Genomic DNA, 25642 nt, shown 5'->3' with positions numbered 1-25642 from the left:
ACTTACACCAGCCGAGGTTCTGACTTGCCAGAACAATTCTAAGCAACGGAAACAGGAACACCAGCTACTTTGACCAAAGGGATATATCCTCTTGTCCAGTCCCCAAACAAAGGTCTCATTGGTAGCAAGCATCTCTTCATTTCACACCATTCAGCCTTGACCGTATTGCCTTTGGCCAAAACCAAAGAGGGGGAAAAGCAGATGTTCTCCCATCAACATGATGGCACAGTCCATGGCCTTACCCTTCCCTCTTTGGGAAAGCCAACGTTACAGCTGGTGGTTGGCTTGAATACACCTTTTCCTCTTTGAATGCACGGACTCGGATTGTACCTGGTTCCTGTTGCTACCTCATCCTCTCCTCCCCAATGTCTCCATGGAAATGGCAGCCAGACCCTGACTCAGTTTCTTTCTAAAGTCACATGGTGGTCTAGAAATTATTGCACAGTTGCAATATTCTTTCCTCAGCAGATGGAGAATCTGTTGAGGCAAGTACTTCGGCATGTGAGTAGCTTTACTCCTGTGAGTAGCTCCAAAAAAAGGAAATTGGCCCTGCTCGGAAAGGTAAAACGACTCCTATGTGCATAAATGCTTGTGGGATTCAGGCCCAAAATATTCTTGAGACATTTATTGAGTCTCGCATAACTCATACATACTCATGGCCACGTTATCAGCCGGAAGACGTTACAAAGGGAATCCCAGTCTGAGCGGCAGCTAAAAACGAAATGAAAAAGAAAATCCCACTCATGTCTACAAGTCATTGCCCCTGGCGGATTGTAGGAGATTTTTCTCTTCTGCAGACAGGAAGAAGAGACGCAGACACGTTCCTGGATTGGTTACATCCCTGCCAACACTAAATGGAGAACATTAATTCAGAGCTACAGCACCCACGGGATGCCGAGACATTCAAAACAAGGAAGGGATTTAGAAACCAAATGAAAAGGGATATTGTATTTAGATAATAAAATTAAGATCATAAAAGCGATTTCCTGGAAAGTAATGTCACATTCTATTATATGCAATTAAAGCGGGACGAGGACAGTCATTAAGTGGCAGCCAACTAATAAATTGCGCTGCAGAGTTAGAAGCCCCCGAACAAAATCCCCGAGCTTCTAACATTTCGGATATGCCAGCTATTCAAACATGTGACAAGTGAAGGCCTGTGTCAGCCATGACAGGCTTTGGGCCTACTTCTGTCAACATGCCTGTGTTTCCCTGGTGCAAATCCTGCAGTTATGCTTCATAATGGAAAGTTTCTCAGGAAGCCCCATGTGAAAGAAGGTGCCATATGTCAAATGCGATGAGGTGCAAAGAGGAACCTGTCACAGGCAGCACAAAGGGATGGTAAATTTCTTCCCCCAAACCTCACTCGCTTTTCTGCAGCTTGTCAGGCGCTGGATCTCTCAGTTTCTTAACTGACCACCTTCAATAAAGTGCAAAGCCAGCTCTCAGCCCTGCTGCTCTAAACGTCATTGGGCAGACTTGGAGCATTGGACAAAAATAAAATAAAAGGAGTAAACGATAATTCAGAGATAGGAGGAGCCTGGTTTTATTTGAGCAAACCCAGTTTGAATTCCAAAACTTTTTTCCTGGAATACAAGCCCCTAATTCCTCATCCCCTTCCCATTCCCACGCTATCTACCTAGGGCGATCTAATGAAAAAAACAACAGCAACAACCAAGCCCAACCTTTTCCTAGCTAAACTTTTTTGTATTAAGGGCAGAAAAAACACCCCTCTCTCCAAGAGGTAGTCTAGGACATGTGGGTGCTCTGTACGGGTACGTCTAGACTACTCCCCTCTGTCGACAGAGAGATGTAGATTAGGCACGTTGAAATTGCTAATGAAGTGGGGATTTGAATATCTCGCACTTTCATTAGCAGGGCTCAATGACCGTGGTGAAAACCCACTCGCCAGCCCCGCACCACGCATGCGAAAGACCCGCACTGCGCATGCACGCACCGCTGGTAGACATGGCGACCAGCTGAAATCTACTCGCCATGGGTGAGTAGATAAGCAGTTTTGTCAAGCCCTGTTCATTGGCATAAACACAGCTGCCACTTTTTTTTTCGAAACGGAGCTTTTTCAAAAAAAACCCCGGCAGTCTAGACTAAAATGAGGTTTACAGGATCTTTCGAAAAAGGGTAGTATTTTCGAAAGATCCGCATCTAGACTGCCGTTATTTTTCCGAAAAAAGCTCAGTTTCGGAAAAATGTGGCGGCCATGTTTATGCTAATGAAGCACAAGATATGTAATCCCCCCTTCATTGGCAATTTCAACATGCCTAATCTACATCTCTCTGTAGACAGAGAGGTGTAGTCTAGACACAGCCAGTATGTTATATATATTGTAGGTTATTTTTAAAGATAGTTGCTTAAGGTTAGGCCCTTCAATCCAGTTAGGCACCTAAACAAAGGTAGGTCTACACCAGGGTTCCCTGTAAGAAAGATTCTAATGTTGCCCAACTGATCAGCAGAGCACTCCCACGTAGGTTTGTGTTTTTCTTTGTGGTGCACATTCAAACATGCTTTGGTGTACATAACAAAATTTATTTTGTGCATAGATGGATAAGATTAGTTGGAACACAGTGACTATCCTAGCACAGCTACATTTTCATAGCCTGAAGTGCAGACGTAACGGATGATGACAATTTTTTTTTCTCCTTGTGGTCTAGGAACACCACCTCCCTTAGGGTATGTCTACACTACCCTCCTAGTTCGAACTAGGAGAGTAATGTAGGCATACCGCACTTGCAAATGAAGTCCAGGATTTGAATTTCCCGGGCTTCATTTGCATAAGCGGGGAGCCGCCATTTTTAAAACCCCGCTGGTTCGAACCCCGTGCAGCGCGGCTACACGGGGCACGAACTAGGGAGTTCGAACTAGGCTTCCTAGTTCGAACTACCGTTACTCCTCATTTCACGAGGAGTAACGGTAGTTCAAACTAGGAAGCCTAGTTCGAACTACCTAGTTCGTGCCCCGTGTAGCCGCGCTGCACGGGGTTCGAACCAGCGGGGTTTTAAAAATGGCGGCTCCCCGCTTATGCAAATGAAGCCCGGGAAATTCAAATCCCGGACTTCATTTGCAAGTGCGGTATGCCTACATTACCCCGCTAGTTCGAACTAGCGGGGTAGTGTAGACATACCCTTAGTGCAATTAGCTATGTCCTCTAAAGCTCTCTTCCAGGGCTTCCAACAACACAGCTGTGTCTGCACTGGAGACTATGTCAGCATAGCTGCATCTCTCAGGGATTTTTTTTTCAACCCCCTGACCAACACGATTATGCGGCCGTAACATTGCAGCATACACCAGTCAGAAGTGGTCTTGTTTTCAGAGGCGCTGAAAACCAGAACTTCATTTGTTCAGAGCAGGGAATCTGGAGCCAGGGTCAGGGCTACGTCCCAGGCAGTCTGAAAGAATTGGGGTTATCTGCTCAGCATCCCGACTGAAGAAACGAAGATCAGTCTAGGGCCAGGCCAGGTCAAAACCACAGTATCAGAGTTTATTACCCAATTGAGCATGTGAGGCAAGAAGAGGGGCAGGCTGGGCTAAGCTCTTGTACCAAGGTCAGTAATGCTTTGAAGCCAATGACAGTAAACCAAGATCAGGGTCAGAAGTCAGGGCAAGACTGAGAGTCTGGAATTCAGGCACGTCACGGCAAGGAAGAGTTGGAGGCAGAAGCAGACCAGAGCTCTGCATTGCTCAGACAACCCCCAACAATGGCCTCCGGGTTTATATGGAGACTGCCAGCCAATCAGGGAATCACAAAGGTCTGTCATTCATGTCCCATAGGGTGGGACTTCCTCCAGGTCTTAACCTCTCAGTACTTTTTTGTGGCAGCACTTCCTAGCCCCCTCGTGGCAATAAGGAAGCAGAGCCTACAATCCCCAGTTCTAAGCCGGGAGGTTCTTAGAGCCAGAGCCTCTGGGTTTTACATTCACCTTTCACTTTGCTGTGGGCATTTAGTGCCTTTGAAAACCAGACCACTGATTTAAGTACCTCGCAATATATATTCAGGTACCTAACTTTGGACATCCACAGATGACACTGCTGACCGCTGCATTGACATTATTGGTGATGACTTACCCTCCCTTCCTTCCTTCCTTCCTGTATGTCTAGACTACAGAGCTTTTCTGGGATATCGGAGGTATCCCGGAAAAACTCTGCTGCGTCCAAAGAATCCGCCTGCTTTTCTGAAAAAAAATTTGGAAAAGCAGACGCATTTTTCCGGCAGGAAGAAAGGATGTTCTGAAAGAGGGTTTTCTTCAGATTTTTCTTTCTAGTATAGACACAGCTTCTTTCTTTCTTTCTTTCTTTCTTTCTTTCTTTCTTTCTTTCTTTCTTTCTTTCTTTCTTTCTTTCTTTCTTTCTTTCTTTCTTTCTTTCTTTCTTTCTTTCAGAATCTGAACCCACTTCATGCAGACTATTTTCCCAAGGCTTCACTCAGAAGGAAGGATGCTAAGAAGCGGGTAATTGACTAATCGTGTCATTGATACAACTTGTACAGACGACACGATTAGGCGATAAGGCGAGGCACTCAGAAGGAGCTACCCCTGCTGCGACTCTGCAGTTTAAATGCAGTAGGAGCTGGGCGTGTGGGTCCTACTACATTTAAACTGCAGCACCACAGCAGGGGTAGGTCCAGACTGGTGTGCCTCTGCCTCTCCTGCCTCTTTCCCTGCAACACGGAGACGGTGCTGGGGGAAAGTGGCTTTTAAGCCGCCGCCTGCTTTCCCACCTTTGCTGCCTCTTATCCAGAGGCAGCAGTGGCAGGCAGGGGGGAGGAGGAGGAAAGTCGCTTACATCCCTCCTCAGAACACATGCAATGTAGCTGGACAATTCTAGAAAGGTTAAGGAGCTGCAGCAGGAGCTGAAATGGAAAACGTTGGGCAATTTCCAGCATCTTCCACTGGGCACTTCAATGTACCCAGAGTTCAGAACAGAGCGGAAGTGAGAGGGCAAAACCTGTGGAGAGCAAATATGGTCTCCTGGCAACGGCAGCGATGTTAGGGTTCTGTGCTCAGCCATTTGAGACTGGGGAAATGGGGGAATGTGTGAAAGTTGCCATTTTAGTCGACATGGAGGGGAGGAGTCATCCAGGGACTCCCAGAGCTAAAAGCAGAAGTCTCCACAGTCTGAGCTAACGAGCCAGCCTTGGTAGCTGGGGATAGTAATAAACTTACACCTTCTGTGAATCACGTGTGGCTAGGGTTGCCAGATGGTTTCACCAAAAATACCAGACTCAGGGGGAAAAAAAGTGCCCGGAAAATGTTGTCAAGCAAAAAAAAAAAAAAAAGCACCAGGCCGCCAAAATGCAGTCGTGGCCCCTTTAATTGCCGGGCCCTGCCCCTGCCATGTGTCTGTCAGCCGCCAAGCTGGAGAAAAAGCAGAAAATACCGGATATTTTATATATCCAGTATTTTCTAAATTTCTTTACCGGGCAGAAGGTGCAAATACTGGACTTTCCAGTACAGTACTGGACACCTGGCAACCCTAAGTGTGGCAGGAGGTTAAGGGGGGAAGGGGAGCGCTGTGTGCAGACACGAGCACACAGCATCAAGTAGTCATTTACACACCAGGGCATTTTCCTACTGCCAGTGGGGGAGGGGGAAGGACATGAGGTTTAATTAGTGGAGGTGTAATTAATGGACGTGTGCTTAGAGGGCTTTGAATGCCCAAATACAACTGTAACTCCAAGTGTGACAACATAAGAGACACACCTTGGGGACCTCTTGTTGAATTAAAAGGAAAAAAAGATGCAAATAGGCCTGCATTAATTCTTTCTTCTGCTCCTCCCCAAGCTGTTTGGATTGATCTCTGTCACTCGACATGCCAGGTCTGTGTGTGTGATCATGCCAGATCTAACGGGTGTGTGACAGTGCCAATCAACACTATCATTGCCAACACCTGCATACAATGCACCAGTATTTACCCCGGCCTCACTTGTTTTCAAACCTGAGAACACTGAGGCTGTGTCTACACTGGCATGAATTTCCGGAAATGCTTAAAACGGAATACTATTCCATTTTCAGTTTTTCCGGAAAAGGAGCGTCTACATTGGCAGGCTGCTTTTCCGGAAAAGCCCTTTTTCCAGAAAAGCGTCTGTGGCCAATGTAGACGCGCTTTTCCGGAAAAGAGCCCCGATCGCCATTTTTGCGATCGGTGCTTTTGTCCGGAAATGACTACTTGGCTGTCTACACTGGCCCTTTTCCGGAACAGTGTTCCAGAATAAGGACTTATGCCCGAGCGGGAGCAGAATAGTTTTTCTGGAATAGCGGCTGATTTTGTACAGTAGAGCATTGTTGCTTTTCCGGAAATTCAAGGGCCAGTGTAGACAGCTCGCAGCTTATTCCAGAAAAGCGGCTGATTTTCCGAAATAAGTGGCCCAGTGTAGACACAGCCTTAGTGTATTAAAGCCTCAGGGAAATTCCTATCTTGGAAAGGAACTGACGTTCCCTCACCTCAGCACTGTTTCTTGCTTCAGCAAAACTCCCCATTATGCTCGGGAGTGAGCGGGTTGATTCTCTCTCGATGTCCACAGCCCTTCCAAAATACAATGAGATTTCAACCAAGCACTTCCACTCAACCTACTGCAACTTTATTTCAACCTATGCACCGGCTTGACTTTTAACCTTTGCCATCTTCCTGCCACGAGATAAGCGTGCCTAATGCCGATTACGTGAAATTCCAGCCCAAAAGCAGAACCTGAAGGCTATATATAAAACCATCATCAAAGAGAGCTGCTTACATCATTGCAGTAGAACAAGGCTACTCAACACACGGCCTGTATGTTTGCAGCGTGCAGGTGGGAGCCAAAACAAAAATGTAGTGAGTATAACTCTTCTGCTGATATGCATTTCCATAGTTAAATTCCTGGACTGTCATTGCTCATTAAAAGTACTGTCATATGGGTGGAAATCAGGTAGATGTTCCATTTTATTAAGATCAGCAGAACTGACTGACTTAAATGGGGCCTGCGTGTTGTGTAGTCTTGCCTTAATCTTTGTATGTCTGCCCATCAGTGTGAAAGACGCTATTTGCATATATTTGCATATATATTTGCATGTATATGCAACCACGCTTAAGTTGCGGCATGTGCTGTATCATTGTGGACCCTGAGGCTTCCAAAGTTGAGTAGCCCTGCTGTAGAATCTAAAAGGCATCTAAATGAAAATTCCACGAAGATAGAAAATGGAAGGGAGGAAGCAGGTGGAGGAGAGACAAGAAGATGATGGAAAAGGCCTATAACAACATTTTCTGGGCCGGTTCATGTTAGGTAAGTGTTCCCAAGCTTAGATTTTGCAACGTATGTTGTAAATATTAATGGGAATATAAATAACACTTGGAAGAAAAGACTAAAAAGACTCAAGAAAAAGGGTCAAGAAAGAAAAGAGTAAAAAGACTCAGTTCTAGGCACCACGTTTCAAGAAAGATGTGGAGAAACTGGAGAAGGTCCAGAGAAGAGCAACAAGAATGATTAAAGGTCTAGAGAACATGAGCTATGAGGGAAGAGTGAAAGAATTGGGTTTGTTTAGTTGGGAAAGGAGAAGACTAAGAGGGAACATGATGGCGGTTTTTAGGTATCCAAAGAGGTGTCACAAGGAGGAGGGAGAAAAATTGTTCTCCTTGGCTTCTGAGGCTAGGACAAGAAGCAATGGGCTTAAACTGCAGCCAGGGAGATTTAGGTTGGACATGAGGAAAAACTTCCTGTCAGGATGGTGAAACGCTGGAATAAATTGCCTAGGGAGGTTGTGGAATCTCCATCATTGGAGACATGTAAGAGCAGGTTGGACAGACATCTATCAGGGATGGTCTAGATGGCGCTAGGTCCTGCCGTGAGGGCAGGGGACTGGACTCGATGACCTCTCGAGGTCCCTTCCAGTTCTAGTGTTCTAGGATTCTATGATTCTAAGATCCCATACTGCAATTTTCCACAGTGGTACAATAATACCACCTGTTCGCAGGTGATATGGGGGCGGGGGGCTGGGTGGTGAGATACTGGGAGGAATTCTGAAGTTCTTACTCAGCAAAACTCCCCATTAAACCAGATGCCTGGATTGGAACTCAGGGAGAAACACAAGGTTTAGTCCAAAGGGTTGGCAGAAAGAAGGCCCTAGAGTCTCGCCGTGAGAGCAGGATGGCAAAACTGGGTTCCAGCCTTTCACATTCATTGTATGACTTTGGGCAACTCATGTAACTTCTCTGTTCCTCAGTTTCCCCATTTTTATAGTAAGAGTAATGATGCTTGCCTATCTTAGTATCACTCTGGGAGATCTTTAGGCGAAAATCACCATATACATTCAAATAGTTAGCAATTATTATCGCTGAGAAATAAAACGTTTCCCTAAAAGTGAGCCACCCGCACCCCTGAGCTTAAACCTCTGTTCAACCACATTTATTTTTCCATTTAATTTTAAAAAGCGATCTCTTATTGACACGTACATACATTCCTTGAGGGATGGACACACAATATTTTGGTTGGAGGTGCTTCTCTTCCAGTCATAAAAACAACTATTGAGTGACTTTAGCAGTATGTGTTGTTAATTTATTCTAATTCACCAGAAACAAGCTGGAAAGCTATTTTTAAATAAACCAGGGTTTCAAATATTTGTTTTCCCATGTGAGTATGCAATAAATCCACAGTAGTTACTGTATATTCTTTGTAATCCCTGGACTGCTCACTTAGTCAGGCCATTAAAAACCTTATCATGTTGTCCTAAGAGCAGAGCTTACTTATCCTGATAAAACTCCAAAACTGGACAGTCACATTTTACCAAACTACATTCCCCCTGCAGTTCATCCTTCTTTACTGCCCTAAAGTGCTATGACGCGTTCCTGTGAGCTGTAGTGTTCCACTGCAGAGGTGGGTGCATTTCAGTGATGGGAGAAATGTTCTCTGCAAGGATACTATCTGCAAATTATATGAGGGCTCTTTGGAATGAAAAGGCAAAATATGATGCAATGTTAGCAATCAGAAATAACAAAAATGGAGAATGTTTTCAAAATGAAACGTAATGGAAACAAATAATAGTTTACTCAGGAAACATTGGCCTCTTTGTGCTTCCTTGGAACAGTTTACAAGTGTGGACAGGTATGATTATCACCACTGTATGAATGGGGAAAATGGGGTGCACAGAGGTTAAATGACTTGCCCAAGTCCACTCTATAAGTCAGTAGCAGAGATGTTAGACCCTAATATCCCTGACTCCACGCCCACTCTGCTACTGCACTGGCCCATGTTACCTCTATTGGTCAACAAATTATTAATCCAAAGTGGTCATTCTCCCCCTGTTTGCGAGCCATTAGAAAATACCAACAGGTACCTGTTTGTCTTGCTATGTAAATGTGGTCTGTTGATTAGCACAGTGGACAGGGAGATAGAAGAGCTGGGTCCCATCCTTGGCTCCACCACTAACTCCCTCTGTGAGTTTGGCAGAGTCACTCAACTACTGTGCCTCAGTTTCCCCATCTAAAAAATTGGAGATAGCTCTCTACACAGGACTATTGCTACTTTTGAGATCCGTAGCTTAAAGCCCCTCTATCTAAGAGCAAGGTGTTACCCTATTTCTGTAATGTAACCATCACCAACTACAACACCAGATGAAACAAGCGGGGGGTGGGGGGGAGGGAGAATGTCTATTCCAGGGGGCAGAGCAGTTTCAAATGGTTTGTTCCCTGGCTTTCCGTTGTTCTTTCTAGGCCACAGAACTCACAAACCTCAGTTCATTGAAGGTACGCACCTGGAACGCAGCAAACCACATGAGCCAGTCCAGACGGTAGTGGTACGGTGTGATAAGGCACGGCCTTCTCTTCAACCCCCCAGGCTTACATTTAAATTCATACTCCTCCCAAACCGCAGTGGGATCATTGGGGTCCAGGCTAGACGTGCCTTGGAAGATGACCTCGGTTCTCTCCTTCGTGATGCTGTGAGAAATAATCATTGCATTGTTATTTCCTCAGGCTGTGCCAAATCTTAGCTACTGGCAAGTATAGTACGTACTCCAGTAGCCTCATGTTTCTTTTAACCTGCCTTTGGCCTTTTTGGCTACGGGGAAATGCGGCAGCAGCTTAACAGTCTATGTGAGTTACTTCTAAGGCCCCCGCCCGTACCATCGTATTGGAGCATTTCACCATCTTCAGCGTGTTTACCCTCCCCAGGCCCTGGGGATGTAGGGCTGTGCTACGACCCCCATTGTACGGGTGGGGAATTGAGGCAGTAGGAGACTAAGACCTGCCCGAAGTCTCACAAGGCCGGGCCATCAAGCGCCAGCAATGCCCCTCTGCCAAAGATACTGGCCAAACCAGACAGCAGAGGCGTAGCAACGGTGTTACGTGCCCGGGGGCAAAGGCAAAATTTGCTTCCCCTCCGGCCGGGGCCCCGAACCTGGCACAGGTCTGAGCCCAACCCTGGGGGAAGAAGGGGAGCTTGTACTGCGTTTCCCCGTCCCCCCCCCAGTTTGGAGCCGGGTCCCCACAAGCACTCACCTGCCGGCGGAGACGGAGGAGGGTTGGGCTGGGGGCAGAGGCAGGGAGGAAGCTCCAGGCACTGGCTGTGGGTGGAGGAGGAGCAGGCGAGCCGAGGGATGACAGGGGGAGTGGAGACGGACTAAATTGGTACCTCCCTAGTGTGGCGCCCGGGGGCAACTGCCCCCCATCCCTCCCTCGCTACACCCCTGCTGGACAGTCTCCGAGCCAAAGGATAAATGGGCAGAAGTCAGACATCAGAAATGGGAATGCACAGTAGGGGAACATTTTAACCTGCCTGGTTGCTCAGTCATGGATGTAAAAGTAGCCATCCTTCTACAATCAGATTTCACCAGCCAATGACAGAGAGAGAGCGGAACTGGCATTTATCTACAAATTTAACAGTTTCCCTGCGCTTGAACAAAAACATTAGCTGGGTATCCCATTATAAAACCAGCCTTCCCTATTTTTAACACCCCACTAACATCAAAAGCTAAGGATGGGACACTTCTAACCCACTCAATTAGCCTCATTCTCATCGGCACTACAATCAACAGGTACATTTTTCTCCTCTCTCTCTCTCCTTTTTCTGTTATACATTCTGTGCTCCCCCCTTTTTTCCCCCCTCACTCCAGCTCATCTGAAGAAGTGGGTTTTGCCCACGAAAGCTCATGGCTCTATACATATATATTTGTTAGTCTCTAAGGTGCGTTAGGATTATTCATTTCTAACGTTATAGACACACACGGTGACCCCCTCCAAGGCAGAGCAGGGAATCCAATCCCAGTCCAACTGTACGATAAGATTCTCTGCCCTCCTTCATTTCCAGTATATCCCTTTAGCTCAGCCAGTCAGTCAGCCTAAGCGCAGCACGTGTTGCGGTGTGAAAGGCTTCGCTTTGTGACCGCATGACTCGTGTGGCCTAGCGGAGACGTGGTCAATCACAAACGTGATCCAGATTTTCACAATGCCCCAGGAGCAAAAATGCACACGTGCCATCTGCATGTGTGGCTGCCCGAGGGTATTTGCACGTGCCATTCCATGTGCCGCTGTGACAGATGCGCGCACAAATTATCCGCGCGCATTCTGCCAATCTTGCTGGTGGCCTCCAGCAAGAGAGACCCCAGCTGCGGGGTCAGCCGAGAGGCTCCCAGCTAGGACGAGCGCAGCACAGCCCTTCTGCAGCCGGCCTCCTTGAGCTGCTGGCCACGGAGCATGAGCCTCGGCTGGGGCCACGGGCAGGATACACACATGGCGTGTCCAGCCTTAGCTGGTTAGGTCTGCTCTGGAATGTGGCAGCCAGCTGACATGCACAACCCACCCCCTAGGGAGTATCCCCGAACAGATGATTCATGGGGCACCTTTAGCAGCTGTCTGTGCGTGCCCAAGCATTTCGACAGTCTGGTAGGAGCAGGAATCTCACGGAGCCACTGGCGGCAGCAGGGAAAGACGCCCTGTGAGCCATTGCAATTGAAGCCAAGAGAAACAGAAAAGGAAAACAAGCTTGCTGTACCCTAATCAGACCTATAAAAACCACCCCCTCCCCATGGCTCTGCTCAGTCTTACGATCCACGCGGCAAGGCAATCGGACAATGCAGAGCACAAGCCCAGAGCCATAAAAAGAGACCTCTAGTGAGGCACCCATGTCAAATCCATTCCGCAAGGTCATTCCCTCCCCCACCAAAGACCTGCCAGTGACGCTGCTTAACAAAGGAACACCCTGTTTGCCATGGTGCATGCAACACAGCATAATTCCATCACTCAAACTGGTCCTACATCCCTCTCGGTCCTGCAACCGCCCACCCACGACACCGAAAGCTCGGACAAGCAATTCCCTTCCCCTTAGCTTATTGTCAGTGACAGGCGCTTGCAACTAACAGACCTCCATTCACCTCGACTTCTAATTGTTACCTCCGTGTAATAGATTTCTGGGCTCTTCAGCCAAGTTACGTACTCTCCCCTAAGCTGAGTTATGAGCCGTGGCTAGCTGCCCAATGGTTAGAAACACACTGTAAATCAGGGACACCAAATTACTAATAAAAGTATGTTCCTACTGTGTGATTCAAAATATGTCAAGTTTCACATAATCGTATATTCATTATGAGCTGCAATCCTCTCTTTATTGGTTTACATAGGCTGGAATTACAAACATGTTACAGCAGCATTTCATCACATGCTGTTTCGGTTCTGGTAACTGTTGAAGCACAAACCCTAGACTGCAGCGGAAAAAGAAAAAAAAAAAACCCTGCAGCCCAAACACAACCAACTCCCGCAACTCCAGGACGCCGCCAGCGTCAGAGGTGTGAGGATTAAAACGACTTTGTCCTCTTCCAACTTTCCCCCCGCAACAGGACTTGCACACGGTGCACAAAACACACCTGTGCTCCAAAGTGCAGAAGGTGGAGTCTGTTCTTTCAAGTCCCACCTGTTCTAAGCTTCCCTTTCCGCAGAGGTTGAATAGAAATTTCAGCTTGTTTCAAAGGTGGGGAAAGAAAGATCATTTCAAAGGCACGTCGGGCAGCTTTACTGCTCACAGCATGACGTGGCTTTGACAAAGACTTCAAGGTTACGTTTTGGTAACAAGGATGGGACATACCTGGGTACTTACACGGGGTACCTGCTCAGCCAGTATCCTCCTTTTATAATGCCTCTTTGATAACAATTGGCTAGCCATCTGGGTCTGATCCTCCGCCCACTGAAACCGTTCCCATTCTTTGGCTCCGGCCTCTAGAGCAACTTTTTGGGGCTTAACAGCCCTTTGTAAATGTTTATGGCCTGGCGTGACCCAGTCTGTAGTCTGGGGATGCAAGTTCTGAGGTGATTTCAGTCAGATCCTGTCCCACCCCTCCAGGGGAGGTTGTGTTGTGTCTGGTACTCACCCTAAAATGGTGGCTTCCATGCTTTGAGTCTGGCTGGGCTCAGCTCTCCGCTCCAGGCCTTACATCCTCCCGCTTCCCCTGGACTGGACTAAATCTGAGCAAACGGAAGCGTGACCTAGCTTCAGGGTCCTTCACTCAAATTTGGCCTACCTGGACTCCCATCAGCATCACAGCTGGGCCCAGCCTGAGTGGTGCTGGGTGCCTGGAGCAAGGAGATGAGCCCAGCCCGTCCCCTGGGACAGGAGCTGCTGCCCCACAACACTTGGAAATATTCTGGTGCCCCACGGGTGGAGAAACCCTGCTCTAGAGAACATCTCGAGGCAAGCGCCACAAGGCCCCACAGCAGGCAGAAGCGGAGGTCAATCACAGAATCCTAGAGCTGGAAGAGACCTCAGGAGTCATCGAGTCTAGCCCCTGCCCAAAGCAGAACCAACCCCAACTCAATCATCCCAGCCAGGGCGTTGTCAAGCCGAGACTTAAAAAACTCTAGGGAGGGAGATTCCACCCCCTTCCCAGGGAACCCAGCCCAGTGCTTCTCCACCTGCCTAGGGAAATAGTTTTCCTAATATTCAACCTAGACCTGCCACACTGCAATGTAAGACCTTTGCTCCTTGTTCTGTCACCTGCCACCACTGAAAACAGCCTCTTGCCATCCTCTTCGGACCCCCTCTTCAGGTAGCTGAAGGCTGTTCTCCAATCCCCCCTCATTCTTCTCTTCTGCAGATTAAATAACCCCCATCCTTCAGCTTCTCCATGTAGGTCATGTGCTCCAGCCTAAAATGACTCTGGTGGGATTTGAACCCACAACCTTTGAAGCATAGGCCAAGCTCAAACTAACTACCACTGCTTTCCATTGTACCACGGAGCCCCACCCATCAATCACACTCTGCTCTCCAATATCCTGCCCCAGGTCACAACCCAAACCCATGCACTTCCGTCCTCTGCCTTAGGTCACAACCCCCCTCCCAGACCCCGCACCCCTCCTCCCGGGCAGAATCCTCTCCTCCACCCATACCCCCTCCAGGACCCGGCCCTCCCTTCTGCGCCCCAGGCTCCTGCCCCAGATCACAATCCCCTCCTTTATACAAACTCCCTCCCAGACCCCACACCCCCTCGCACACCCCAGTCCCTTACTCTGAGCTCCCGTCTGCACCCAACCTCCATCCCAGACCCTGCACTTCCTCCAGTAACATCACAGAAGACGCAGCCCTTGAACACTTACCAAATCCGTGGGAGTAGCCCCCCACCCAAAATGATTGCCCACCTCTGCCCTAGCAGATGGAAACCGGCTGGCTTTGTGGCAACCGCAGAGGGGTAGGGCAGGAGACCCTCACACAGCATGTGCAGTCTTTGGTATTATAACAGCGCGGATTCTGAGGCTAGGTTAATACACATGCCCTGCCTTGAAGGCCTGGTGATCTGAACAGATGAGACAGAGCAAGGGGAGAAGGAAGGGGTGGAAAATAGGGGCTGGCCTGCCAGGGGCAGTTTCTTGCCATTTCAACCAGAAAGGACATTGTCTCAACGACTTGATTACCTGCATCCTGCTTCAAAGACCTTTTCAGACCATACTTGAAAGAGAATCCTCTGAACTGTCATTCATGCTTAAATTCGACACTTTACACTTAGGTTTAAACAAAGACATTAATTATCTTACCCATTACAAAGATAGCTTCCCCAATTATCACCTCTAATATCATTAGCTCACAGACATTTACCTTCCTCCCCCCATCCCCCTTCTGTTCTGAAATTTGATTTGTCCTTTTCATATGTGTTCATTTTTTTTAATTGTATTCTTTGGTATATATGGTTGTGACAATTTTCTTCCACTATTTGATCTGAGGAAGTGGGTCTGGCCCACGAAAGCTCATCCCGTAATAAACCATCTTGTTAGTCTTTAAAGTGCTACATAGTCCTGTTTTTTGTTCCAGCTACACCAGACTAACGCGGCTACATTTCTATCACCCTTAAAGGGGCAGGCGACCTTTTATTTTTTCCCCCCTATTGACCTCCCCCCCCCAACAAAGAATCCTTGGTGTTCCTCATAAAAAAAATATTATTGTTTTATTATTGTTTGGTGTTCCTTGGTCTTAAAAAGTTTAAGAAACACTGGGTTAGACTCTGCTCCTCCCAGTGTTAGATAGCAGAACAGGTTCAATGTGGTTGAATGCAGCAACAAATATTTAGTCTGAGTGGACATCTGCAACCAAACAGCCTAATGCCGAACCCTGTAGATAGTATCACGCAGCAGGCTCCTTTTCAGGGCTGACTTTTCTCCTCCCAGAGCAGACAGGCAAGGCCGGTTTGTGGAGGAGAGCTTCCCAACTCAAGGAATGAACATGATCGCAAGAGGGAGGAAAAAAAAAAGTCACCCTGAATATGATCCATATGAAACCTCACCTTCTCTGGATATAGGATCATGTTTTAATACCCCAGATAGTTTTCCTCTTAAGAACAGTTATAGATTTAAAAAATGAAGATATCGTCAAATAAATGATAATGTGGTCGGGAAGGTTTTTCTGATCGCTCTTTCAAGAACTCTCTTTTTTCTCATCCCCAAACAACAGCCACTCCGAACCTATCAGCTTTCAGAAGGATTTAAAAAAGTGATAAGACACAAAGGGCACATCTAAACTACGTTCTAATTTTGAAAGAGGATATGCAAATTCCAGAAGAATTTGCCTATCTTCTTCTGATTGCTTTTTCGAAAGTGGGTCTTTCGAAAGTGAAAGTAGTCTGGATGCATTTTTTTCAGGAAAAAGCCCCTTTTTCGAAGAAAAAAAACAAACAAAAACACTTCTAAAAAAAGGTTTATGTGGTTTTTCGAAAAAGGATTTTTTCCTGAAAAAAACCGTGTCCAGACTACTTCCACTTTCAAAAGATACGCTTTCGAAAAAGCGATTGGAAGAAGATATGCATATTCCTGCGGATATGCAAATTCCCGCAGAATTTGCATAACCTTTCGAAATTAGAATGTAGTCTAGACGTGCCCAAAGACTGTCTGTCTGTCTGTCTGTTTCCTCATGTTGATAGACTAGACTAGACTAGACTACACTAGACTAGACTAGACTAGAATAGCTCTGGGACAAGACAAATGATTAGTACCTTCCAAAAGCGCCGTATGTGTTTACTATCCTGAGCGGGTTGAAGGAGGTGTTCATGACTTGTCTGGAATTAAGCAGGTTGAGAATGACGGGAATACTCAGGTAGGCGATCAGGAGTCCAAAGGAGACATTCACCACTTTGCGGACGTAGCAGCCTGGGGAGGACACAAACAGAGCCAGGAAGGAAGTGACTTCACTGTCAGTACAACACTATTTCAAAATAACTAGCGCTATCCCAAAATAACTTAGTCCGCGTCTACACAGCAGGCAGTTATTTCGCAATAGTGTCAAAATACTGTCAAGCTGGAGGACTTCTTACTCCCATTCCTGTGACCCTCATTGTACGAGGAATAAGGGAAGTCAGAGGAAGAGGGCTCTGTTTCTAAATGTGTGCTGCGTAGACGCTCCCTATTTCGAAATAAGCAACGCCACTGACGTAGCTCAAGAGGCGTAGCTGATTTCGAGTTAAGCCCCGCAGTGTAGGTGCCCCCTGTCTGAAGTTCCTCATTGTCAGTTTAGATCTTACTCCCTCCCCCAAACCTTTCCTGTCCCCTGCCAGGCAATTTCAGGGTGTGTCTAGACTACATGCCTCTGTCGACGGAGGCATGTAGATTAGACAGATCGGCAAAGGGAAATGAAGCCACGATTAAAATAATCGCGGCTTCATTTAAATTTAAATGGCTGCCCCGCTCTGCAGACAAACAGCTGATCAGCTGTTTATTGGCTGATCGGGGCAGTCTGGACGCGCCATGCTCACAAGGAAGCCTTTCTTGATCGGTGCAGGTATGCCTCGTGAAATCAGGTTTACCTGCGCCGATCAAGAAAGGCTTCCTTGTAAGCGCGGCGCGTCCAGACTGCCCCGATCAGCCGACAAACAGCTGATCAGCTGTTTGTCTGCAGAGCGGGGCAGCCATTTAAATTTAAATGAAGCCCCGATTATTTTAATCGCGGCTTCATTTCCCTTTTTCGAATACACAAATCTACATGCCTCCGTCAACGGAGGCATGTAGTTTAGACGTACCGTCAGAGGGCTGCTACCAGCAGGTGTCAGCTCCCTTTCAAGCTCAAGTGGGTGAATTCTTACTCATGCTCAAACAAACCCGTGCCAGTAAGCCATGTTGTATCTCTCCAAAGATCTGCCTTTCTCTAAATACTCTGAGAAGGGGCTAAAAAGAAAAATGTCTGCAATGTCAGAGCAATTACAGCTTAGCGTTGGAAAAACCCACCGATGGCATTTAGACATTGTTCAAAATTGCCCCTCTTGTTTTCCATGGACGCTCTCCTGCTGATCTTAAACCTTCTCTGTTCCCCGACACGTTCCTAACACCAGCCTTTTCTTTGTCCTCTTTCACCGCTGGTGCAAGAAACACGTGTTCTCTGCCGCTCTTACCCCTGGAATTGGCTTTTCTGCGTCTTCCTGCCTCTGACACAAAAACTTCCTTTGCTTCTCATCTTTTTCCTGGCTAATGCGTCTATACGTGTCCCTCCCCTTTGGCTATTATTTCAACTTCAGAGCTGCATTATTTGACACTGTGGAGTGCTTTGGGATATGGCTTGCATGAAGAACTCTGCAAACCAGACTGGTGCGATACAGGATAAAATGCAGCATTTCAGGCTACAGAGAATCTAAAGTTATTACAATCGGGCAAAGCAGCAAAGGCTTCTGATGGTTTTTTTGTGTGCTGATGATTGTTTTCAATTTAATGTGGAGAAGGAGAGGACTCAAAGCAAATGCACGCAGCTTTCCTCTTATCTCTGCAGGAGCGGGATGTTTATTTAAACCTCTCACATAGTATGAATAATTGTTTAGTCTGGGAATATTTTTGGAGAATCATTTGAGTCGGAAGGGCGCTCAGGGTGGGTTATCTAACCCAGTCCCCGGCATCGCAGCAGGGTTGCCTCTGTGATGCAGCAAAGCAATACAGAAGTCGCCTGGGGAGGTTTGTTTGTCTTTCGACTGGCCCGAGGCTTCTAGCCTGCAAGGGAAAAAAAATCAGAGACGAACACCAAAGTGCAAAGTTTTACTGCCAGTCTCGGTGCCTCTCTAGGGTCACCCTTTTGTCTGAGTGCTAAGTTGGGGCTTGATTCTGCATCTCTCGACTCCTCAGACTCCTCTGACATTAAAGGGGTGAGTGAGGGTTTGCCCTTCCCTGATCAGCTGCACCCTGGACACCCACAGAACTGTGCACCATAACCAGAGTCTGCAAGGTGCACCTATCTGACCTTTCCAGGCAGTGACAGAAGAACTCATGGGGAGAATGGCACCCGAAAGGAGCCAAACTGGAGGAAGAGGTGCAGGATCTGCTAAAGAGTTTAGTGGGACTTGGATCCGATGCACAGATAGCAAGCAGCAGCTCCTAAAAGGTATTTAGGCACCTAAGTCCCATTGATATCAACCAGCGTTGGTGCCTTAGGAATCTGGCCCCATGGGACAAGCCCCATTAATCTTTGCATGAGCCAAAGGGCCACGCTCTGTTCTTCTGACTCTTGGGATTCACGGTCCTCTAGAACTTCTGCTTCATGGCACTCCTGTCCCAGGCTACGATTCAGCAATCCAGTATTATCCAGCATGTGCCTAGGTGCTTTCTGGAACGGGGTGGATTTAAGCCGGGTCTGAGACCCAGGCTTGTAGCAAGTATGGGAGGGTTCTTCTGTCTGGAGCATCGTCCAGATGACTGCAGGCCATCAACCTAAGTCACGCAACTTCAGCTACATGGATCACTAGCATGTTTCCCTGGCATTGCTCGGGTCCTTAAGGAAGGGCTCCGGGTAGGGGGCTGGGAATGTAGGAGTCAGGTTTGGGGTGTGTGTGTGTGTGTGAGGAGAACCTTTGGCAGGGGACTCTATGTGCATGGGGGGAGGGGAAGGAGGCTGCAGGTCCCTCCCCCTGCTCCGAAATTTGTACCAGGACTGCTTGCTCTTCTCTTACCTGTCCCAGCCAGGGAGCGAGAGCAAAGTGTGCAGTTCATCTGCCCCCTGCACTCCCCAGCCACAGTGAGGAAAGGAGCAAACTGTGCACTTTCCCCTTGTTCCCTAACAAAGGGGAACAGCCAACAATGTCCTCATACAAATCGGGGCGGGGGGGAGGGCAGCTTCAGTCCATCCAGGCTGTCCGTACAGGGCACCTGGGGGGTGGGAGACTTGGGGATGGGGCAGTCCTGGATGGGGTGGGACGCACCCCCTGTCAACCCCTTTCACCTGCCCAATGATTGGTTCTTTTTTGCTTGGTTTTCTGAGATGCAATTCCATTCCAGGCTTATCCTGTTTTCCTGACACAACCAAACAATTATGTTGCTTTAAGTTAGGGCGAGAGGAAGCTGTGTACAGAATTTGGTGGTCCTGTCTCTCACCGTTTAGGAGTTCTTGAACAGACAAACAGACAAACTCCTCTCCAATATATAGTAGATGTATCTGAAGTTGACCTAATTATGTCTGCTTATGGCGGTATCTTCACTGTGTTAAGTCGGCACCTGACACCCTCCCATCGACTCCACTTACTCTTCTCATTTTGGTGGAGTATCGGAGTAGACAGGAGAGGTCGATCCAATCTATCATGAAGGCATGCCCTAGGTAACCTTTCGCTTGTGGTCTGTGGGAACCTGTCTGAGAGTGTCGGGGGAAAGGCTGGGAAGGTGGGTTAAAAGAGGATCTCTCTCATTCTCCAAGTGATCCAAGATTGGGACACTGAACAACCACTTTTCCGTCTTGTCTCCAACAAACCAGAAACAGGTTTACTCAGAGTGACCGAAAATCCCAACTCCACATGAGCTCTCTCGCGCCACTTCGATCACTGCATTCACCAGCCTTGCTGGAAAGCTCTTTGGATTTCAAATGCTGCTGCTAAAGAGATTTCTAGTAAAATATTTAAAATAAATACATAGTAAAATGTCATTGCATTTTCTAGCAGGACTGAAACCAAACACTTCAGTTTAACAAACAGCTTAATTGGGGGAGGGTAGGGGATCGGACTTGCTTCAAAAGAACGTTTTATCTTGTAAACATTCTTTTGTCTTTCTGATGGACGGTTGGTATATTTAAAAATGAGCATCTGCAACTGATGTTGATACTATGTGCAATGTGTTGCTTACATGTCACTTATACAAATACTAGAAAGAGCTTTACATTTGTTACCCAGCCCCTGTAAAGAAATCCCCCTTCTCGCTATGCTGTCAGTTCTCGTTGGGGATATTATTGTATTTTTTTTTAATCTTAGCAGTGTACCTTAGCCTCATGCTTCGTTGGTTTTTTTTTTCAGGTTAACAAAACTTCTTCTATTTACATTTTCATGCTAGACCTGTTGGCCAAACTATATGCCCAGGGCAATTTGACAGCCAAGTTCTTGATGCTCAAACAAAGCTAGTGTTCTTAAAATCTAAGAGCACCACTCCTTAAAAATTATGCATTTGTAAGAGTGACTTTTTTTGCCCTTCCCCCTCTATTACGTTTATAGTGTCAGTGGCAAATGCTGGAAATTGGAAAGTGTGATCCATGTAAAACACGTTTTTCATGTTTAAATGTTAAAAAATACTGGTGAAACTCTAGTCCCCTTGCAATCAACGAGAGTTTTGTCCTTGACCTCAGTGAAGCCAAGTTTTCAACGTATCTGTGGCTTAATTTTAATACCTCTGAATCCTTTCCTCATGCTGAATAGTACCTTAAAGCAGCGGTTTTCAAACAACGGGGCACGACCCAGGACTGGGTGGGTGGGACGTTGGGCCCTGAGTCTCATTGCTGCAGGGGGATCAGGTGACCAGTGGGAGGGGCTAAGGCAGCTTCCTGCCTATCCAGGCATCACAGACTGAGCCAGAAGTAGTCGGAAGCAGTCGTGGCTCCTAGGTGGAGGGCAGAATGCACAGGGCTCCGTGCACTGCCCCTTCCCTGAGCACTAGCTCTGCACTCCCATTGGCCGGGAGCCTGCTGCTGGCTGCTTCTGGGGCGCAGCCTGGTCTGCGGTGCCAGGAGAGGCAGGAAGCTGCCTTAGCGCCCCCACTGCACTGCTGACTGGGGTCCACTCAAGGTCAGCCCTGCCTGTCTTTGTTGTGACCCCCCCGCCAAAGCCAAAGCCCCCTCCTACAGCCCAAAGCTCTTCTCCTCAGCCCCACTCCGGGGCCCGCACGCTAGTCACATTCTGTTGGGTCGCGGCATCAACAATTTTCTTCAACTGGGTTATGAGAAAAAAAAAAAAGCTTGAAAACCGCTGCCTTCAAATACCCCTCAAGTCAATGGAGCGGGTGCCATCTGCCATGAACAAAGATGCTCACCCAAAGTCACCAGCAGGCCAGCGGCTGAGCTTGGAGGACCAGTGCTAAGCGCACCAGGTGGATAAGTTCGGAGACATGCTAAGGGAGGGCCCTTCAGGGTATCTCAGAAACTTGATGGCTCCTGGCTACGGATCTATAAATGGGCTTGTTTTTCCTACACACGCGTCTGTAGAAGGGGCTGCGAGTCTCCGCAAGGTCACTGGATGCTAGGACCTCTCTTGGTCCTCGCTCTTGCACACTGAGGGTTAGGAAAAGTTGAAACTGGACGCCTACCGTATCTCAAAGGAAGCCTCTGTCCTGCTGCCTGTTCGGCTTGTATCTTCAACACTTGGTCCTTCACACGTCCCTCTTTGGAGCTGAACAGGAATCCCACACAGCGGTCATCAAAACAGGCAACGCTAGGCACGATCGTTAACCAGTTGAGGAAGCTCAGGTTCCCACTGATAATTAAGACCACCTAGAGTAGGAAAGAATGAAAGCACCGGGCAGTTGCGAGTACAGGTAGGGAAATGACTGGGAAACATGTCGTCTGGTTAGGTTTCTGAGCAACAGGGCCCCAGCCTTACTACAACAGCATTTGTCTATAGGAGGAAAGGAAACTCTCTCTGCACAACAGTTTGTTCCCTGGAAACAAGGTTTGGTAGCGTGGTGATTACAGCTGACTGGTTTGGAAGTGTACGGCTGTAACAAACCATCTGGGAGTGTGAACAGGCCCTGCCAACCTGCAGAGAAACCTGTGTGGCCAGTGGCCATCCTTAGGTGACAACCTCAACTCTCAAATATCATTTCACTTCTGATGTGGGTGGATCTCAAAAATAGGGCCAGACAGCCCTGCGTCAAAGGGGCTTCCAGCTGCTCCAGCTCATGGAAACATTGAGCAAATCAATTTTTTAAAATTACTTGACAAATATCGATAAACATTCGCGCCCTGTACCTTCTGTGCTGCTGAGGGGGTTTCCCTTGCACTACTTCCTGGCTTTGGGGGACCGTTCATATCTGATTTTAACAGGGGACCCTAATACACATTGTCACTGCCTGATAGTTGCAATCCTACAGTGTGTGTGTGTGTGTGTGTGTGTGTGTGTGTGTGTGTGTGTGTGTCAGGCAGGGGGAGTGTTATAAAAAAGAGTTAGCTAGAAGTATGGCACATCAGACAGGAAAGAAATGGCTGAATTTCCTCCAGCTGCCGTCATGGAGGAGGAACTGAGGCGGCTGTGGATGGCAATTCTGTCCAATGCCTTGGGCGCTCAATGTCTGGTGACACAAAGGGGTACTCATCATAGAATCACAGAACACTAGAACTGGAAGAGACCTCGAGAGGTCATCCAGTCCAGTCCCCTGCCCTCACGGCAGAACCCAGCACCATCTAGACCAGGGGTGGCCAACCCCCGGCTCTTTGCTCAAAGAAATGTGGTTCTTGCTGGTTCTAAGCCGTGCACTCGGACTGCTCACAGCCGGCTGCTCTGCACACGTGCCCCAGTGCCTGGAGGGAGAAGTGCGTGGTGGTGGTGGCGGTGGCTCTGGTGAGACCCAAGCATTAGGTTAGAGTGTGGGGGGGGGGAGGGGAGAAGGGGGAGGATTGCCTGGCTCTGGGGGAGGGGAGGTGCATTGAGTTAGAGCAGGGAGGTTAGAAGTGCCTGGCTCTGGTGGAGGGGTGGGTGCATTGGGTTAGAGCGGGCGGCTGGGGGCGCCTGGCTCTGGGGGAGGGGGAAGGCAATGGGTTAGAGCGGGTGGCCGGGGGTGCCTGGTTCTGGGGGAGGGGGAAGGCAATGGGTTAGAGAGGGAGGGGGCGGGGGGAGCGAGGGCTGAAGCACCTTCAACTCAAAGTCTTCATGGATGCAGAATAAGGCAGCCAACACAGACGTCATTGTTAAATTCCAGGGCAAAAAAAGAATCAGCATGTACCTGGTTTACACTGTTTCTTTAAAGAAAATTCAAAGGCAATTGTTTCCCAGGCTGAAGCAATTATTCTGAGATCTGAGTCTCTCCCTTATTGTTTTTGAACCTCTCATATTGGCAGTCTGGGACAGACCTGAATTTTTAGAATGATAAAAAAGCCAAAATCTTCATAATTAAAAAAAAATGAGGAAGCCATACCAGAGACCAACAAGCTGGAGTGAAACAGGCACTTGAAATTGTGCTGATTTACTTCTCAGTTCAGTTTAATTTTAAAAAACTCACAGGACATCATAGGACAGTCGTTTTACATTTAAAATACATGGTGGGGATGCTTATAGTTAGTGTGAGAATATTACTGTATTTTTAAAGGGTTGGTGTTTTTTTAATTTGATGTTTGTTCCTTGTCAAGTTCTCTGAAGATCTATGGACTGGCCATGAATTTTTTAAGTGACTAGAGATTTTTGTTATTGGTTTTTGTCTGAAATATCTTGTAATGTTATTTTTATCACTGCATTTTGTGTTCTCTCTCTCTTTCTCTCTCTATGTATATATAAAATACGTGGCTCTTTGCACTCTATCCACAGCTATTTTGGCTCTTCGTCTCTAACTGGTTGGCCACCCCAATCTAAACTGTCACTGACAGATGCTGGTCTAACCTGCTCTTGAATATCTCCAGTGATGGAGATTCCATAACCACCCTAGGCAATTTATTCCAGTGTTTCACCACCCTGACAGGAATTTTTTCCTAATGTCCAACTTAAACCTCCCCCTTGCTGCAAGTTAAGCCCATTGCTTCTTGTCCTATCATCAAAGGTCAAGAAGAACAATTTCTCTCCCTCCTCCTCTTCCCTCATAGCTCATGTTTGCTAGACCTTTGATCATTTTTGTTGCTCTTCTCTGGACCTTCTCCAATTTCTCCACATCTTTCTTGAAATGTGGTGTCCAGAACTGGACACAATACTCCAACTGAGGCCTAATCAGCAAAGAGTAGAGCTGAAGAATGACTTCTCGTGTCTTGCTCACAACACTCCTGTTAATGCAGCCCAGACTCATGTGTGCTTTTTTTTACAACAGTTTCACACTGTTCACTCATATTTAGCCTGTGGTCCACTATGACCCCAAGATCCCTTTTTGCAGTACTCCTTCCTACACAGTTGCTTCCCATTATATGTGAGAAACTGACTGTTCCTTCCTAAGTGGAGCACTTTGCATTTCTCCTTATTAAACTTCATCCTATTTACCTTAGACCATTTCTCCAGTTTGTCCAGGTCATTTTGAATTTTGACTCTATCCTCCAAAGCTCTTGCAACCCCTCCCAGCTTGGTTTCATCTGCAAACTTAATAATCATATTCTCATTATCAATTAGTTAGATATTAGCAAAGACATGGAACAGAACCGATCCCAAAAGAGACACCTGCAGAACCCCACTTGTTATGCCCTTCTAGCATGACTGTGAACCGTTAATAACTACTCTCTGAGAACGGTTATCCAGCCAGTTGTGCGCCCATCTTATAGTAGCCCTATCTAGGTTATATTTCCCTGGTTTATTGATAAGAAGGGCATACGAGACCTAACAAATGCTTTACTAACTAGGTATACAACGTCCACCACATCCCCCTTATCCACAAGGCTTGATATCCTATCAAAGAAATCTATCAGATTGGTTTAACATGCTTTGTTGTTTACAAATCCATGCTGGCTGTTCCCTATCACCTTATTATCTTCCAGATGTTGGCAGATGAATTCCTTAATTACCTGCTCCATTATCTTTCCTGGCACAGAAGTTAAACTGACTGGTCTGAAGTTTCCTGGGTTGTTCCTATTTCCCATTTTATATATGGGCACTAGATTTGTCCTTTTCCAGTCTTCTGGAATCTCTCCTGACTTCCTTGACTTTTCAAAGATGATAGCTAATGGCTCAGATACCTCCTCTATCAGCTCCTTGAGTATTCTAAGATGCATTTCATCAGGCTCTGGTGACTTGAACATATCTAACTTCTCTAAGCAATTCTTAACTTGTTCTTTTCCTATTTTAACTTC

General features: G+C 47.2%; 1 protein-coding gene across 4 annotated transcripts in view; it reads right to left on the bottom strand.

Moving 5' to 3' along the window:
• LMF1 (lipase maturation factor 1) overlaps positions 1-25642 on the bottom strand; it is a 438974-nt gene that overhangs the window by 36240 nt on the left and 377092 nt on the right. For all 4 annotated transcript variants that reach the window (XM_075899802.1, XM_075899803.1, XM_014569758.3 and 1 more), the window contains 3 exons: positions 21976-22159; positions 16443-16596; positions 9735-9918 (listed from right to left, as the gene is read on the bottom strand). In XM_075899802.1, the coding sequence (XP_075755917.1) occupies positions 9735-9918; positions 16443-16596; positions 21976-22159 (522 nt within the window). The remainder of the gene's footprint in view (positions 1-9734; positions 9919-16442; positions 16597-21975; positions 22160-25642) is intronic.

Source organism: Pelodiscus sinensis, chromosome 16 (assembly GCF_049634645.1).
Source record: "Pelodiscus sinensis isolate JC-2024 chromosome 16, ASM4963464v1, whole genome shotgun sequence".
Lineage (NCBI taxonomy): Eukaryota > Metazoa > Chordata > Testudines > Trionychidae > Pelodiscus > Pelodiscus sinensis.
This window is presented reverse-complemented; position numbering and strand designations above follow the sequence as displayed.